The sequence below is a fragment of the Gambusia affinis genome, linkage group LG02, assembly GCF_019740435.1.
Source record: "Gambusia affinis linkage group LG02, SWU_Gaff_1.0, whole genome shotgun sequence".
Taxonomy (NCBI): domain Eukaryota; kingdom Metazoa; phylum Chordata; class Actinopteri; order Cyprinodontiformes; family Poeciliidae; genus Gambusia; species Gambusia affinis.
This window is the reverse complement of record NC_057869.1, coordinates 29,746,722-29,764,910: the sequence shown is the minus strand read 5'-3', so window position 1 is coordinate 29,764,910 and position 18,189 is coordinate 29,746,722. Positions and strand designations below refer to the sequence as shown.

Here is an 18,189-nt window from a genome sequence, read left to right as displayed (position 1 = left end):
ATTATATTTATTTAGGTTCCAGTATTATTAGGTAACAAAACAGCAGACAGGGGAGCAAGAAAGGCAACAATAGGACAAGTAAACAATAAATACAAGCAAATAAGAAGCAAAAAGTACAATTAACCAAAAATTGAGGATAAGGTGGCAGAAAGAATGGAATGAAGATAACAAATGAAGGCATTATCTTCTTTTGATAACGTCTCCCCTATTCTTTTGAGTAGGTGACGAGAGAAGGAAGGAGAAACTATTAGCAAGATTAAGATTTGGACATACTGAATTTAAGAGTTCATTATTCAGAATACATCGATATAATACAGTAGGCAAGAAACGAGACAGCAGAATATTTTATTTTAATATGTGGAATATATGAAAAACAAATTAGATTAATGTTGGAGGAATTTAGGAAAAATAAACATTTAATTTAATAAATATATTACAAGGAAATTCATATAGTAAAAGTACTAACATTTTAATTAGGTTTTTTGTTGTTCTTTGGGGGACGGGAGGTTCCATCCATCCATCTTCTTCCGCTTATCCGGGGTCGGGTCGCGGGGGTAGCAGCTTCAGAAGGAAGGCCCAGACTTCCCTCTCCCCAGCCACTTCCACCAGGTCCTCCGGAGGAAACCCAAGGCGTTCCCAGGCCAGCCAAGAGACATAGTCCCTCCAGCATGTCCTGGGTCTTCCCCGGGGTCTCCTCCCGGTGGGACGTGCCCGGAACACCTCACCAGGGAGGCGTCCAGGAGGCATCCTGACCAGATGCCCGAGCCACCTCAACTGGCCCCTCTCGACGTGAAGGAGCAGCGGCTCTACTCTGAGTCCCTCCCGGATGACTGAGCTTCTCACCCTATCTCTAAGGGAGAGCCCAGACACCCTATGGAGAAAACCCATTTCGGCCGCTTGTATCCGTGATCTCGTTCTTTCGGTCATGACCCAAAGCTCATGACCATAGATGAGGGTGGGAACGTAGATCGACCGGTAAATCGAGAGCTTCACTTTTTGGCTCAGAGCTGAGCCAAAAAAAGCGGACGGGAGGTTGAAAAATAAAATTGATCAATAGAATATGATAATATTTGTTTAAAATAAGACATTTTGAACCACACCCCGTGCCAGTAGATGGCGGTAATGGACACTTTAGGTTTTTTGCCAACCACCAATAAAAGTCAAGAAGAGGAAGACAACGGAGAAGAAGAAGCAGCGTGACAGGTCTCGCGATTCTTCCGATCTTTTGAGTCCCAGACACAAACCAGAGCAGACAGACAAACAGACGCCAGAGGACTGAACGCTATCATGGACCCGAACACGACAATTCTGCGAGTGAAAAGAAAAAGGGGGACAGACCCCGCAGATGCTTTGTTGCTGGCGTGCAAGCGTATCCGGCCCGAGTCAACCCAGAGCTCGGGGGAGACGGTACCGGAGCCAGACGAAGCTGAGGTGGAGAACTCTGTGTTCAAACTCGTGGCGACTGTAGCGACCCAGGTGAGAGGCCCGCCGCGGTGACCACACAGTTAGCCCAGGCTAGACACGCATCTGGTTGTGAGCATGACACGGGCCGCTCCGTGAATATTGAGTCGCCATTAGTGGACAGTACAAACACATAGCTGATGTCGTAGCTGAGTGGCCATTTGTATGGGTGCCATTATAGCGGACAAGCGGTAAGGTGTTTGGAGACAAAGCCCGCTCTGCTGTTGGTTAGCATAGCGTAGTCGCTAGCCTATGTGCTATGCTAACCGAGTGAAGTGCTCGTTTTGTTGACGTTGAACATTTAATGCTAACCTGTATCTACAAGCATATAAATGCTAAATATATTATAAGAATGCTTTTTTTAAATTAAATTTTGTTGACAACAAATACACCTTTATGCAACCTAAGTTTACTACCACTCACTGTGTTTATGAATATTACATCATTTGTCTTCATGTAATATGCTAATTAAAAAGAAAAATGAGCGTGTGCGCGAGTTTTTTTTTCTTCCTATAATAATAATAGAGGGTTAAAACTATACACGCAGGATAATAGAAAAATACAGAATTGTGATGCACACGTATTTATACGTTACGATACACATCAGTGATTGGCCTACAACTTTTCAGAAGCCTCACATTTCAGTTTAGAATATCTTTTAATAATTTCATGTCATTTGGTTTTCTAAACAGATTTTTTCTTTTTTTTTTCTCTGTAAGCCAAAGTCATCCAAATTACAAACAACAAAGCCTTGAAATATTTCACTGAAAGAAAACCCTGTTCCAAAACAGCCACCTGTCAAATAACTTAGTCTAATTCTACGTTGTGCTCTGAACAACATTGTGCATCATTATTTATTTTACATTGTATTTAAATTACCTAATTAGACTATCTGAACCATTTGAAAGAAGGTTTGTTTCAGTTGTTTTACATATTTGACCAAGGTAGTCAGTCTATTGTGTTTGTCAGTTTTATTATTTATTTTCCATTGACTCTTCTACTCCTAATTTCACTGACTGACCAAATTAAAGTTGTTTTTCCATGTTTGACCAAGCTTGTGAAGCCATTGGTGCATTTCATTGTGCCGTACTGGTGCAAAGTTAGAAATTAAACTTGTAATTAAGTACAAAGAAAAAGAAACATTTTAAATGAGCTCAGCTGGTTTTATGAATCAGATTGGTATCAGGAATAAAAAGTGAATCGGTGCAGTCCTAGTTTTATTCATGTGAACTGATTATTCTGTCATTGCGGCTGTTCACATGTTGGCATTGTTTCCTCCCAAGAACACTAAAAGTATCTTTTTGTTGTTTTATTTTCTTGATGTATTGAAGAAGTCAATAAGAGGTCATAGTCTCATTAAGTATGAAGGACCATGTCTGGGTCTTTTATTTATTTACAAATATATATTTTAGCCATTCTTTTTCTTTACACTTGTTGCTATGGTGACAACACACATCCTCTTCTCGTCAGGATGCTCCGGTCCAGACCCAGGTCCGGCAGGCCCTGGCCCGGCCCCGCGCGGCCCACTCCCTGCGCCCGTCCGCCTCCAGCTCCCAGCGGATAATGGGCGACCTGCGCAGCACCAAGTGGAGCACCCGCAGGGAGGAACGCTACAGAATCCTGTCCAGCCACCGCACAGGGCTGCTGCGGCCCGCTGAGCAGGAGACCCCCCAGGCTGAAGCCTCTGAGGCCGGAGAGGACAGCAGGACGGACAAACGGTGCGGGTTGGGGGAAATCCAGGTGGTGGATCTGGTCCAGGAGGAGGATCCAGATAAACCACTGAGGAAGGTGAGGAGGAGTTTAAGTTTAAATACTTAAACTGCTTTACAAGAAGCGAGGCCTGAACAGTCATCATGAAGATATGTTGAAGTAAAAAAATCAACACCGTTTTTATTCCATGGGTATATATGAGTTTTATATAGCTTATGTTTGTATTTTCTAATATTAAACCAATTTCTACTTGTGTCAATAGAATATATCTTGTATTCTATTCTATGATTAGATAGTAGCATTCATATTAGGCATGGATGACATGGACATGAAGTTTTATCATAATATGTTGATATTAATGTGATATGTGTTTATTCCATTTTTGTGTAACTTTCTGGCTGCAGTCGTCTCCACGAACACAAACAAAAACTTTCCAACCAGAAAGACGTTTGATTTGAATCACCAATCTTAACACACTAACTACATTTAATCACATTTTCAAATGGTTTAGTATTTATTGATGCTTTTGTTGAACAGTGGAAAAACAGTAAAACTAACAAACCAGGCAATATGGATCATTTTTTAATGTTAATTGGAATTTATTATGACAATAAAAATTCTTCTGAGAAATTTATCACAAACGATAAGATAAATGCCCACGCTAGGTCAAAACATCTTGTATATATTTATCATATTTCGACTGCCAATGATTAGCTTCAGTTTATAATTTACTTTCACTAGTAATACTTTTAAAAATATATATTTTTATCAAGTTTTGACAATTTAACAAAACCATGACAACAGTAATCAACTTGCTGCATTGGAATGCTTCATTGAATCCTTTATGTGACCGGGACTAAAATAAGTAAGCTTAGCTCATCGTCTCTGCTGCTGCTGACTCTCCGTCTGTCTGTCCAGACGCTGCCTTCAGACCCGGAGGTGATTCTGTGCAACAACACCAAGCTGCTGCGGGAGCGGCTGGCCGTCTCCGGGGAGAAGCCGGGGGTGGAGCACCGGGAACACGACGACGACTATGTTTACGACCTTTACTACCAGGAAACGGTCACACCAGGCTGGATCCAGGACATCCTGTCTGTCAGGGCCTATGCTGACGACGGAGAACTGGTGTGTGTGGATGGATGGACGGACAGATGAATGAGTGCTGAAATCTGAGTGAGTGACTGAAGATATGGGCTCAATTACTGCAGAGGGGCTTACCCTGCTGCTGCTGCTGCCTTTATTACTGAGTAACTGGTATTACATTACCCAGCATTGTTTCAGATTTGTAGGATATTAATTTTTCATTTTAACAATAGAACTCCTTGAAGCGTTATTTATTCACAAGCTTTAGCCCAAATGTGAACATTGTAGATTTGAGTGTGCAGCTTCCAGCCTTCAGCATGCTGCCACATAAACGCTGCTCCTCCTCCTCAGGTTCCAGATCTGGTGGTCCATGAAGAGGAGGTCTATGATGATGAAGATGACGAGAATGAAGAAAGCAACTGGAGGAATGACTACCCCGATGAGGACAGTGGTTCAGACAGCGACAGAGAGCAGCGCTATGGAGGTAGGGCTCTTAGTGATGATGGGAACCTCGGCTCTGCTCCTGTGTGCTGACGGCCTTTATGTTTTGTTTCTAATGAAAATCTGTTTACATAAACATGATGGTGTTTATGGTGACATTAAACCAGAGATGGAGGATCTGTTAATGTAGCTGTGGATAAAACCTTTCTGTCTGTGCTGTGAGACCAAGTTTAACTCTTTAAAGCTGCAGGATATTAAGCAACTCTAAAAAGGTGATATTGTTAAATATTGTAAATTAAATCCACTCTTTCATAATAATTTTTTTTTTAATCTTTCATTCCAACTCTTAGTCACATCATAGTCACTTATGACTTTTATGGCTAATAGATATTGCGCTCCAAACAGCCCTTTGCTCTTTTACTTCTGCACATTACAGTTTGTATAAAGTTAAAATATGCAGTTATGTATAAAATAACCACCCTATTTTTTTAGGTTTCTTGTTTATTTGCTGACAAGTATGTCAAACTTTAATGGAGTCATTGCCAAGGAGTGTGACAGAATGAGGCAACGCGATCCTGGAGTGGAACCCACAACTGACCCAGGATGTGTTGCAATTGAATGTTTCAGATCATTGAAGAAATGTTGCCGCTAGAGTAAATATAAAACACTCTTAAAAAAATGTTTAAGGAACAATATCAGACCTGGCTGTCAGGTGAACTGTAATTAACACATTTACTAAATGAATAATTTCCTCTGATTTATCACATTTTTGAACACCTGAGTTCACATTCACTAGTCACATCCAGAGATGACTACTTATAGAATAAAAATGTCAATAAGTAACTTAAATATAATATATAAAGGGCTTATCTCAAATTTGCAAAGAAAAAATTGGTGATCCTCAAAACTTCTGTGATTAACTAAAGTGGGACTTTTAATCTCATTACAACTGATTTAAATATCAGAGCAATTCAGGGAACAATGTCACTGAGTCGATGAATACCTTTGTATCAATCTAGAATAGTTTTGATTGTGTTCATCCGTCTTGTTTTCCTGTATCCAGACTACTGGGAGGAGGAGCACTCCTACTGCAGGAGGGACTGGCAGCGCTACCAGAAAGACGTGTTGCAGGAGCTGGGCTGCAGCGGCGAAGACGACGACGAAGACAAATATGATTCTGACTGACTGCTGCACCGCAACTTTCCAGCTTCCTTTTCCACAAGATGCCTGGCTCTACGAGCTTCTGTGTAGCAGAGAGTGCAGAATAAAATATAATTTAAAAAAAAGGGGAAACAATCCTTTGTTTCCTGTTCAGATCCTCCAACATTGGTGTGGTGTGCCAAAGTACTGCAGCATGAGTCCCAATTCCAGAAAGCTTCCTGCAGGTCGGTGGTCTCTCTGCTACACAGGCTCAGGGAGGGAAGGCGTTTCCAGAAGGAACCAGAGCGTCTGTCTTTATTTTTAAGCTGTGCTAGAGTGAATCTGTATGTGGGTGTTTGTTCCACGTGAATCGTTGCACATTAGTGTGGTATGCCTCGTTACGCTTCGTGCTGTTCAATACTTCTGTTAGCGAGTCGTCTCCAGATGTGTGTGTATGTGTGGTTGCAGTTTTTAGGGTGTTTGCATTCTGTGCATGGTAGGGCATAAACTAGGTTTTTTTTTCTCTTTGGTTTTTTTTTCTGCATAATGTGAAAGGCTGGTGCGTAACTTTCTGTTGTGGATGTGTGAGTTTGTGGTTTGGAGAAAAAAAAAATCCAGTTTGGAACGTTTATGGAATGCTTGTTGAAATTAAAATTTCTGTAAATATGTAGATGTGTAAACAAAGAAAGCTTTGAAAATAAACATGAGTCTGTTCTGTTTCTCCGCATGAAGAACAAACAGCTTTGGTAAAAGATTTGTGAAAGTTTATTTCAGAATAAAGTGCAAATACTACATAATTAAAGGCAGGAATAGTGAAACCAGCCATTCGATACAAAAGGAAAAGGCTTCTCTCAATGTGAAGCAGCAATACTCTAAACAATAGAAAAGTACCTGTATTTTTTACCTTTTGGACAATTGTCCTTAATTTCATTCCCAGTCAGTGCCTTACTATAGTAAAAATTGCCTTTACATTGTTTTTCACACATCACTTTGCAAACACAAACATTTAATTTGAATTTGGGGAGAAATAATCTCTAACTTGACTGGTATCCAATAGTTTGTGAAAGGTGTGGACATTTTTCCAAGGCTCTAATGGTTTTCAGCAGTTCTTTATATTTAATACATATTTGTCTTCTTTTTTTTTGTAACTTTATATCATGTCAGTTCCTCATCAAAAGCATAACCAGACTAGTGTTTTATGTTTTCAAGGTTTTTTTTGGGTGTGCCATAAAATGGCACTGTGTTCCTAGAAAATACATAATGTATGTTCAGCCACCAGTGTGACTAGTAAGTCATAATGGATCATTACGCTGTATTTTTCTCCCTACATAAATCTGTGTATGGCAGCAGCATGTTGAACAGTACAAAAGATGAGTGCTGCTTGTTTCCCAGCAGAGTTCCCTGTGTGGAGAAACAGGCTACTGGCTTTTGTCCGTCTCTGTCAGTACACAGAAGCAGGTGTACTGTGTGAGGAAAGTCAGAGAACCTGCAGAAAGACATGTTAGCAGACCGGACATATTGAGATATTCTAATGGTTTTTACAAATCAGTCATGATCAACAAAATTAGCTTTTTTTTTAACAAAAAAAGTGTTTCCGTTAAATAAGAAACACATTTAAAATCAAGTGAATAAGTTAGTTCACGTGATACGTCATTAAAAAATATACAGCGCCAAATCACTTCCTGTTGTCTTCTTTGTCTCTATGGTTGCAACCAGAGACTGGCTCTTGATCACGACTCACATGATGCAAAAACTGTTTCCATTGTAGTTTTACCAAGTACACTAATTTTGATACAGCTAAAAAAAAACATCTTGTCCTAGCACCTTTTTTTTGTTCAAAATTGGCATGTTTCCATTTAGTGCATTTATTTTTCATAATTCCAATTTGCACAAATGTTTTATTTTTTTGTTTCCAGGGGGTCCTTTTTATGGGCTCTAGTGTCCCTTATACAACAGTAGGCTGACAGGAAGGGGGGAAGGAGAGGGGGGAAGATACGCGGCAAACGTCGTCGGGTCCAGGAATCGAACCCGCAATGGCCGCACCGAGGACCGAGGGCCTCCAGGCGTGGGGTGCGCTACCCTCTACACCACCGGAGCACGCCCCCAATTTGCACAATTTTAATGTAAATGGAAAACGCAGCTACTGTCACTGGCACTTCATTCAGGTGACGTCTATTCCACTCATGGTGAGACCATGTAACTCTTTTTTTATATATATAGAAATTGATTTTATTTAGCAAAAATAAAAACTCTTACGTTTTTTGTCAAAAAAGTTGAATATTGTTGCTCATGAATGAATTGTAAACCATCCCAGGATGTGTGGCGAACTCACGCAGCAGCTTGATGATAATCGGAGGTCTTTTGGACTCCGGCAGATAGACGCCCAGGAAGTAAACGGGAACACCAGACAGGGCGATTGCGATCCCGATCAGGGAGTTCAGGGTGTCGCTATACAGAGGAACGGCCACCAGGAAGACAGCACACAGGCAGAACACCACGGGGTAAAACAGTGTGAGCTACAGAAGGGCAAAACAGGAGAGAGGGGGGCCAGAGTAAGACTGTTCTATATGTAAGGAAACATGTCATAAAGGACTTGGCGTTAATCACAAAACTGCTTTTAAACTAGACTGAAAAATTCTGTTTATGTTGCTTTTATATAGATTCTTTCAACCAGGTTGTGCTTTAATCACATCTCCTCTCTTCTAATTAACTCCAATTTAGATAAATGACCCAATAATGTTACTTTGAGAGGTCTGGGTCTGTCAGGCTGCTTCCAGCGAAGGTAGATCTGCCCGGCGACAGACAGACCCATGAAGAACCAGTAGCTGAAGCTGTAGTAGTTGATGAGCTGGAAGACATCTTCCACCGTGAGGTAGATCAGTGACATGATGCACTGGGCAGGCAGGGGAAGAAAGAAAAGAGAAAGAAACAGTTGAAGATATTGAATCATAATCTACAGTCAGAATTGGTCCTTAAAATTCCTTATTTATTTCCAACAGTGTACAACGATGGTTGTGAGGTGTTTCACACCAAATACCTCATCAGTAAATCCAAAAATGTCCATCTACCGCCATACGAAAGGCCACTTGGAAGCAATAATAGCATAAGGAACATTCACAGTTTGCTTGTTTTGTTGTTTTTTTCATCCATTTCCAAAGTACGTGAAGAATATTTGGTTCAAATCTATGCAGTGATATATTTCTACCACTAGGAGTCACCAAATCCTCCAAAGTCTAACTTCCTCGCCCGCCCGCTGTGCTTTTACCATTCAGATTCTTTTTTTTTTTTTTTCTCCCTTCCAGGGGGTTCTAGTGTCCCTTATAGGAAAGTAGGCTGACAGAAAAAGGGGGGAAGACTTGCAGCAAATGTCGCCGGGTCCAGGAATCAAGCCCGCGATGGTCGAGTCGAGGACTCAGGGCTTCCAAACGTGGGTAGTGCTATCCCCTACGCCACCACAGCACAACCCCCATTCAGATTAATTTAAGGTTGATTTCTTCTCTTACATTGAAAATCAGTGCAGGGATTGGAGTGAATCTTTGAATATGGATCATGGACAGAGCATCTGGAAGGTGACCCTCCCGGGACCCTACAAAGAACAACCTGGACACAACAAACATGAATAGTTTTAATGTCAACATATCTACAATGTTGTTTATTTTTACTTGATGAGTGGATAAATGCGCATTACCTTGAAGCAGCTATAATGGAAGCATTCAAACCCCCATAACAGGACAGCGCTACAGCAATGGGGATGATCCAGTTCATGACACCCAGCGTGTGATCTGCAAACGTCTGGAGAACACATAGCGGTAACATTATGAAAATATTCTCATTTCCATCAATATATCCTGATCAGATGCAGACTGTTAGCTCACCACCGCCACAGCATCGCTGGCCTGTATGGCTCTGACATCCAGAACAGCGTAGTAGGCCACGTTGGTGAGAATGTAGATGACGGTGACAATGGGCATGGAGATGGCAATAGACAGCGGTAGGTTCCTATAACAGCAGCACATCTGATCATTTAGAAGTGTTCAGACTTAATTCTTTCTGAATGGGTGACAAAGAATAAAAAATAAAAAACAATAATGACCTCTCTGGGTTTTTGATCTCTTCTGTTACAAAGTTGAGTGTGTCCCAGCCGGAATATGAGAAGAGTGCCGAGTACAAGGCCAGAGCAATATTACCGGGGTCTGTGGTCGAGCCCTGGAAGGATGACTTAAAGTTGTCTGTGTAGCCTGAGAAACAAAGGAAGCTGTTTTTAACTCTATCCAAATAAGTAATTGTCCTCACACTGTGGACATAAGGCAGGTCACGACTCCTATTGGTAACCTGATTAAGGATTGCAGTAAGAATGAATGCCAAGTCATTGTCTTCCAAAAGCTGGCACACTACGTCTGACTGTAAATTTACAAAACACACAAATTGCATTTTAGACATTAGTGAGGCGTGTTAAATGTCAAAGTTGGGGAGTGTGTGTGTGCAGGAGAAAAAGACAGAAAACTGGCTTGGCTCGTTTGCCAATATAAAACCTTATTTTCCCTGAGGAGAACAAGCACTCCTGTATTTGTTTACGTAATTCTGAACAAAAACACTTTGAGTTGAGTCAAATTTGCATACTTTTGCTAGTTTGTATAAACAATGTCTCAATTTATACCTATTATAGCCTTTTCACTACAGTTAGCCAAAAATTATCCATTTAAGTTAGAATCCGCTTGACCAAAAAAATGTAATTTGTTAAATCAGTGACAATAACTTAGTGTAAATAATATCAGTGATAGGTATGAGGTCTGCTGTTGGGATATTGAGGTGTTAGTATGTTAACTCTACTCACCCTGGCACAGCCTGCAAATACCAGTAATGATAATGACAATGAGCGCCGCCACCTTTGCATAGGTAAAGATGTCCTGTACACGGGTGCCCCACTTTACATAAGCAGAGTTTATGAATGTCAGTAAACCTGAGGAAAGAGGAAAACTTCACACATAACCCAACAAGGACATGAGCAAACAGACGGACATTGTACGATTTAAAGGTACTTACATATGCATGCAGCAGCGATGACGCGGGATGCTGTGTATGGGGGCTCACAAGTTGGGAACAGTGGTTGAACCAGGTAGTTTGCAAACGTAATGGCTATGACGGCCTGGCTGGTGGGTTCAATGATCAACAGTGACGTCCACAGACGAATGAATGCAATGAAGCCACCAAATGACTCCAGGATGTATGCATACGAAGCCCCTGATTTGGTGATTGTGGTGCCCAGCTCAGCATAGCAGAGGGCCCCAACAACCGAGAACAGGCCCCCAATGGCCCAGATGACTAGAGACAGCCCGTAGGAGGCGCTGTAGATGAGCACGCCCTTGGGGGAGACGAAGATGCCAGAGCCGATCATGTTTCCCACGATCAAACTGACCCCGTTGAGAAGCGAGATCTCCTTCTTGAGCTTCATGTGTTCTTTGGAGTGATCCTGATGAGAGGAAGACTGACTGGCACTGCAACACGACTTGTCGGTTCCTTCACTGCCGGCCATGATGGTGGTCTTCGAGCTGAACCAGTGGGACTTGCGCCAGAATGATCCTGCCTCCTTGTTTCACTGACAACGTTGGGCACGGCCTGTCCAACAGATCCAAAATACAGTCTTATTAAAACGGAGCTGAAATGTTCAGTGGCAGCTTAGAAAGCAACAAAAGGCTTCCTGCATCATTTATACTCCACAAAGGGGCAGCAGTGTTTTAAAAAAATGGAGGTCTTGAAGGTGTGTTGTGCATACCGTTGAACTTTAACTTTCATTTTTGCTAAAACATTAGAAGACACTGTAGTTTTAGATGCTTTTATAAGGCTCACCTGTCATTCATCAAATCTGTGTCATGTAGACATGACAAATGCACCAGGCAGATAAAGGCATGGCCTTTGTAGACGTTAGCAAGACAAGCGCCTGATGTTCTAGGTTTCGAACTGAAATCATGTCTCCACCCTCCTCTCACCAGAGTTCCGTATAAATTTGGTGAGGGGAAGGACAGTACCAAAAATAACTCCTGGATACAAACAGGAAGCTGATTACATTGTTTATTGCTCCTTCTTGAGAAAAAAAGTCAATTCTAAGAAGAAGGCTTCAATGACCCAATGTTTTGCTTCTATGTTGCGTCCTGTTCAAATGAAGAACCACTTTGTTTGAAAATCTGTCTGTTCCTTAAGCTTTTACAGTGTGGTACATGTTTGTGTATATATATATATATATATATATATATATATATATATATATATATATATATATATATATATATATATATATATATATATATATATATATATATTATTATTATTATTATTATTATTATTATTATTATTAGGGAACAGCAGACCCATACACAGGATACAAATATCTTTATTTTTGAAGCATAGCTCCAGCTCTACACAGGTTGGAGAGAATCAGTGGATATGAATTTTCCAACTTTGGCCATAGATTCTCAGTTGGACTTAAGTTTGGACTTTGACTATACCTTTTAATACATGTATTGGTGGTCATGGCCTCAATGTTCTTTATAGCTCAACATGTCAAGAAACATTGTTTGCCAACATGTTAATCTTATCAGCAGTGGACACACTGTTGTTGTATGACCAGGGAGTCTATGACAAATGTAACACTGTGAGATAAAGAGGCTACGGATGGCTAAGACTTCCAACTGTTACAGAGCTGACACTATGTCAATCTCAGCATAAAAGAGCAAATTATTTTCAGATAGCAACTTCTTCTCCTTAAAACATGAATAATGATGGCGGATAAAGTCTTAAAATCCAACCTTTTTCATATCGAATTCACTATTTTTTATACTTATTCAGATTTAGAAAAACAATCAAATCAAATTTCAATATATTTCACTTTTCAGGATGTAGGGGCCTCCTGGCTTTGTGCCATTTGTTTTTCAACTCCGTGAGTATAAAGGAGTGTATGAGGAGCCATGACTCAGGTAAACATGACAAAACCTGCCCTGAGGAAAACTTCATCTTCACCTATTTCTGTATTTGTCTACCATTCTTCGAAGGAAATCTCAAAACTACTTAAAATAATGTACACATATATATAACAGCAGGCCCTCGTAGTTTACATTTCACTGACATCCCAAAACCGCCCAAACAAAGTTAGAATATAACACAGTACTAATAGTGTAGATGAATTATTTCAATAAGTAAAAAGTAGAGCGGATGTTAAATAATTGCAACCATAGCATTGTTGGGTTCTATTTTTCCCTCCTGTCAATAAAGGCTCAAATTTCGCCGAACATCTGCCACGAGCGACTTAAAAACAAACATGAAAGAAAACCGAGCCGCCGCACCGGGTGTTTTCTGCCTGCATTAAGCTAGCAGGCGTCACATTTACTTTCCTCTCATGAATTTCAAAATACAACTAAATATCGTGTCATTCAATTTTCTATCTCCCATCTACTCAATTATTCAAACGGAACTTGTTCTTTCATTTCAAACGTTTATTCATATGTACTTTAAACCTTGTCTCCAATCATTTGCAAAAGCATACAATTTAAGAGAGTCTAAGGATATTCGTGTAATCTTTTTCCTGAACTCACTTCCTGTCTCGGCTTTGTTTCGCTCGCTTGTCGCAGACCGATCTCTTTTGTCCCGTTTCTCAAGCTACCAAGATGAAAACAGTCGTTCGAACATCAACCGGAGATACCGTAAACCCTGGATGTAACTGACCGGTCTTACCTCTGCTGGTTTTCTTTTTTTCCAATTATTATTTCCTCCGTTGGTGTTTATTACCGGCAGCCAGCCCTGCGCCGCACCGCACCGCACCGCACCGCTCACAGCTGATCCATCTGCAGCCGGTAAACAACAGCCTGCTGCTGCTGCTGCAGCTGTTAGGGGAAGCATCATGTGACGAGGCATGAGCATCCTGTAACACAAAATGTACTATCTGTACAATACACCTTATGACACATGATGATACTTATGATAATATACCACAAATCCAGATTCTGACACATTTACTCACAAAAAGAGACCACTCTGTGATGACAGATTAAAAAAAAGAATAAACTAGGGGCTTCAAGAATTTGTTTTGCAAATCAAGCAAGTCTGAAAATTGTGTGAATTTTAATGTGGCCATTAAAATTCGTCTCCCTTTACTCTGATACCCAAAAGTAAAACCCAATGAAACACACTGCCCTGCAGCATAGAGGTGAGGTGCAAGAGTAGATTTAAAAGTCTCTGCTTTGATGTCCGTAAAATAAAAAAATAAAAAAATAAATAAAATAAAAATTGTAATAGTAGGTGTTTTGCCAAGTGGGTCAACGGAGATTGTACTTTCAAAGAAATAATCAGACAGGGCGACATGTTACGGAAACCTTGGAAATATTTACATCCTTTCTGATAACCAGGTCCAGAGTGTGTCCTCAATTATATGTTATGCTTATTTGATGTGTTGAGTCAGACCAAAGTTTTCAAGCACTTCACTCAGCACGGCTGTTGAAATCTCCCATAATTATCAAACAGTCATAAGCAATTCATATGACAGATAAAAGCTCATTGAAGGTAATTGAAAAGTTTTCCACGTATTTTGGGATTTTTGTATAGAGATAGTGTCAGAGCTTTTTTCTGGTCTTTTACCTCAAGTCCCAGAAATTCAAAAGAGTCAACATTTCCCAGGAAGACTTTTTTTTTTTTTTTACATTCAGCGAGTCCTCTTTTATCTTTACCTACTAGTAACACAAACTCATACTTTACTCTGCGTTTTGCTCTTTCAGACACAGCAGCAACATGTTCGCTAAACGATGCTGTGTCCTTTCTGCGTGGCTGATATGAGCCACTAATTGGTAGAAGTGTAAATGAAATGTCTTTTGTTGAAGCTGTTTGTATATGCTAGGCAGCCATATTGGATTTTGACATCAGACCTAGTGGGAAACCTGTAACTCTTCCACTCAGACTTTTACCAATTCTAAATCTGTTTTGCGTCGTCAATACATGGAAATTTTGTATTGAGGAAAACATGAGGAAGACTCTTTAACCAGTTGAGCAGTGGCAATGTTACGATTACTGTGTTTACCGAAGTCTTAAATGTTTTAAAGCGGTTGAGAACAACTAAATCAGACAGTTCTGATACGTCAAAGTCCGGACCTAAATCAAATTGAGATTTTGTCTCTAATATTATTGCGTTTAAAGCGTAATGACTTGTGTAGCTTTGTGGGACCAGAACCACGAAGCTAGCAGATGTTTCCGGCCTTCCCAGTCTGACCCAGACAGAGTGTGTGAAGAAGAGAAATGTAATTAGAAGGACTTTGCCAGAAGCATGTGGCAGAGGAGGTGGCACTGGAGGGTATGTGTCACCACTGTGTCAAATCAACAGCTGAGAACAGAAACACAGGAAGGTTCTGGACGAGTTCAGCAACTGCTACACAGATGGGGAATAAAATATAGTTTTCACTGGGTCACACAAAAGTAAAACATAAAAATAAAGACAAATATAAAGTCATAAAGTGAAAGTTAGGCAATACTTGATACTTGAATAATCTTCATTTTTAAAAGATGACCAGCTAATTATTCAAATAAAAGAATGGTTGTTTTATTTTAAGTTTTCCTATTTTTAGTATTATTATTACAGATTTATTTACAAATTAACATATATTTTTTTTTTCCATCACTCATATTATGGTGGTGAAAAACCCCCCCGGATGCCCCTTTAACCCAGTTTAGGCGATGGGAGATAGATGAACTCTGGCTAAAACAACATCACTGTTGGACAATGTCTTCTGCCTCATGCTCTCTGTAGTTGAACTGGAGAGCTCCATCAGTCACAGACTGATGCTACTTTATGCATCCCAAGTGCATAAAGTAGCTTTAAAGAAGATCCTTCCTCCCAGCAGAGGTTAGCCTTCTCAACCATCACTGCTCCCAGCAAACCGTAAGTTTTTGCTTGAAGTTTTTATGCTTTATGTAAATTGTCTATTATTTTTATGCACACACACATTTCTGAAATCATTGAGTCATTTCATATTTTTTTATTCGCCATTGTTCAGAATTATATCAAACAAAACCATAAAACAGTAGTTCTGTTTGAACAACAGCAGAGGAAGGTTGTTTTTTTATTTGGTGCGAGATTCTGTTACGTTTGTAAAAAACCTTTACTGTTAGTTGTAGTGTACAGTTATTCCCACTAGATGTCACCAAACATCCCAGATGTACCTTTCAGCAAAATTATGGTGACGTTCCGTGTCTTGCAAAGAGGTAACGACTTTTCCACATTTTACCATATTCACAACACAAACGTAAGTATATTTCATTTGGATTTCTATGAGATTAACACCATTTGGTGCATATTTATGAAGGGAAAAATGATTCATATTCTTCAGTTTAGACTTTGAAGCACCGCCTTCAGCTGTGTGACTATTGGTCTAGGTCTCTACAAGCATTGTACATCGAAAATTTCTTCCATTTTTCTTTTCTTTTCTTTGAAAGAACATCTGTGAGAAGCTATTTTCAAGTCCCAGATTCTCAGTCGTGTTTGGGTCTGTACTGTACTAACCCACCGCTGTACTTTGGTCAAACCCATCCTGGCTGAATGTTCAGTGTTCTTGTCCTGCTAGATGAGATGAGCCCCAGATTGAAGTCCTGTGGAACATTTTCTGTCAAATTTAACAAAATCTAAGGGAGAAGGAGCCATGTTTAATTGACTGAGATTCAAATATATTATTTGTTGAGATGTACGTGTGAACAAGTCAAGATCAAACATAAAGATTCTGCTCCTTTCATCAGATTGTAACTTTATTTACACGATTATTCTTTACACTTTTACAAACTGAACTTGCCGATTCCCTAAAATCTTCTACTTAAAATGTCTTAATTTATCTCTACTGAACCAATCAAATCAAACCGAGTCCTAGTTTCGTTCTCAATAAACACATAAAACATTTTTACATCTGTGGTCTGTGTTAAAGTTCAAGTGTTTATGGGAGTCCCCTGATGGTTTGGGGCCCCTAAGCAGCAGCTTAGTTCTCAATGCTTTGGGCCACCAATTACAATCAATTTTGTACATTTTACATAGGAACCTTTGATCAGAGCCTTATTTTAGTGAAGTCCATTTACAAATTCAAAGCCGCTGGTTACAAGAGCGTTTATTTGGGGGTATCAGAGTGAAGTGTTGTATCCACAGGATCCCCACTTTTTAGATTACTTTTCAGATAATCCATAAAAACCAGCTTCTCAGTTATGCACCACTGCGTTGGTTTCTCACCTAAAACCCAAATCAGATGCAGCCATATTTCCACTCATCCTCTTAACACCTTCAGAGATTTATCAATGTCTTCATGTAGACAGGAAATATGTAAATAATGTTAGAACTGGGTTTAATAGATTATGTCTAACAAACCAAAGCCTTCCAGAATAAAATCCAAAAGAAGTTCAATAAAGTGAACTTCTCTTGGACTGAAATATATTTAATTGTTTTTGTTTTACAGAATATCCTTCATTCTGCTCTCTGGTTTTCACATAGATGATAAAAACAGTCTGCTACTTCTGGGTCTGACGTGTTTATTTATTTATTTATGAAAAAGCACAAATAAATGAGCAAGGAGGAGAATATGAGCCAAACACCAAAATAACAAGTTCTTCTTTATATTAATAAAACATGTTTTATTAATATTCCTTACAGACATATACAAAAGGCCAGATATACATAAGGGTTTGACTGAAAAATATTCTTACAAAATAAAAAAGTGCAAACATCACAGCACCTAAAAACATGTGTTCTTCTGGGAAGAAACAATTTATTCACCAAAATTCTAAATGTGGGGATTAAACTATTTCTGCAGCAGTAAATTGTTTTATTTTAACTTAAAACACATTATTATTCTTCCTGAATACACCAAAACATATCACATTTTCTGTATAAAACATTTCATTTTTCATTACTAATGCCCACTGGGTGTACATCAAACCAACTGAAGCTAAGCAACACAACAGCAGTCTAAAGTGCTATTTCACTATTCAACTATCAATTACAACAGCGCAGAACAAAAAATGAGCGAACATCTGAAATATAAAAGCTTATCTTCAATAACAACATCTAATCAGAGCACAGTAGTATACAGATATTAAGCTTCACGTTTCTGTGTGTTGTAATAAAGCTTAACGAGGTTTCTAAAGGATTCTGAATCTGAACTAAAGCAGTCTAATCTTCAACTAGAACCAGCCTAGGGATTCTGCAGCTCGGGCTCCGGGCCTGAGTTTGGACTTCCTGAGGAACTGGGAGGCGGGTTCTTTCATACGAGCAACTCATCAACTACTTCTATCGGTTTAGTTGACAGCAGAAGTAATGCGTTAGAACCCTGCATATTCTTATTT

The 18,189-nt window shown here is 39.7% G+C and overlaps 2 protein-coding genes across 2 annotated transcripts; one reads left to right on the top strand and one right to left on the bottom strand.

The window, feature by feature from the left end:
* The first annotated feature begins 1,164 nt into the window (after nucleotides 1-1,164).
* On the top strand, nucleotides 1,165-6,589 carry slc7a6os (solute carrier family 7 member 6 opposite strand). Its single transcript, XM_044102778.1, has 5 exons — nucleotides 1,165-1,476; nucleotides 2,932-3,249; nucleotides 4,090-4,296; nucleotides 4,606-4,738; nucleotides 5,759-6,589. Exons 1-5 carry the CDS (start codon nucleotides 1,288-1,290, stop codon nucleotides 5,878-5,880), a joined length of 969 nt encoding a protein of 322 aa, XP_043958713.1. The 5' UTR covers nucleotides 1,165-1,287; the 3' UTR covers nucleotides 5,881-6,589.
* A 131-nt stretch (nucleotides 6,590-6,720) lies between these two features.
* slc7a6 (solute carrier family 7 member 6) lies at nucleotides 6,721-13,684 on the bottom strand. The gene is made up of 10 exons (XM_044102766.1): nucleotides 13,561-13,684; nucleotides 10,879-11,451; nucleotides 10,670-10,795; nucleotides 9,929-10,073; nucleotides 9,711-9,834; nucleotides 9,524-9,627; nucleotides 9,339-9,435; nucleotides 8,579-8,728; nucleotides 8,168-8,351; nucleotides 6,721-7,321 (listed from the first exon to the last, which is right to left on the bottom strand). The coding sequence occupies exons 2-10, from the start codon at nucleotides 11,366-11,368 to the stop codon at nucleotides 7,254-7,256; spliced, it is 1,488 nt and encodes a 495-aa protein (XP_043958701.1). The 5' UTR covers nucleotides 11,369-11,451; nucleotides 13,561-13,684; the 3' UTR covers nucleotides 6,721-7,253.
* Nucleotides 13,685-18,189: the final 4,505 nt, after the last annotated feature.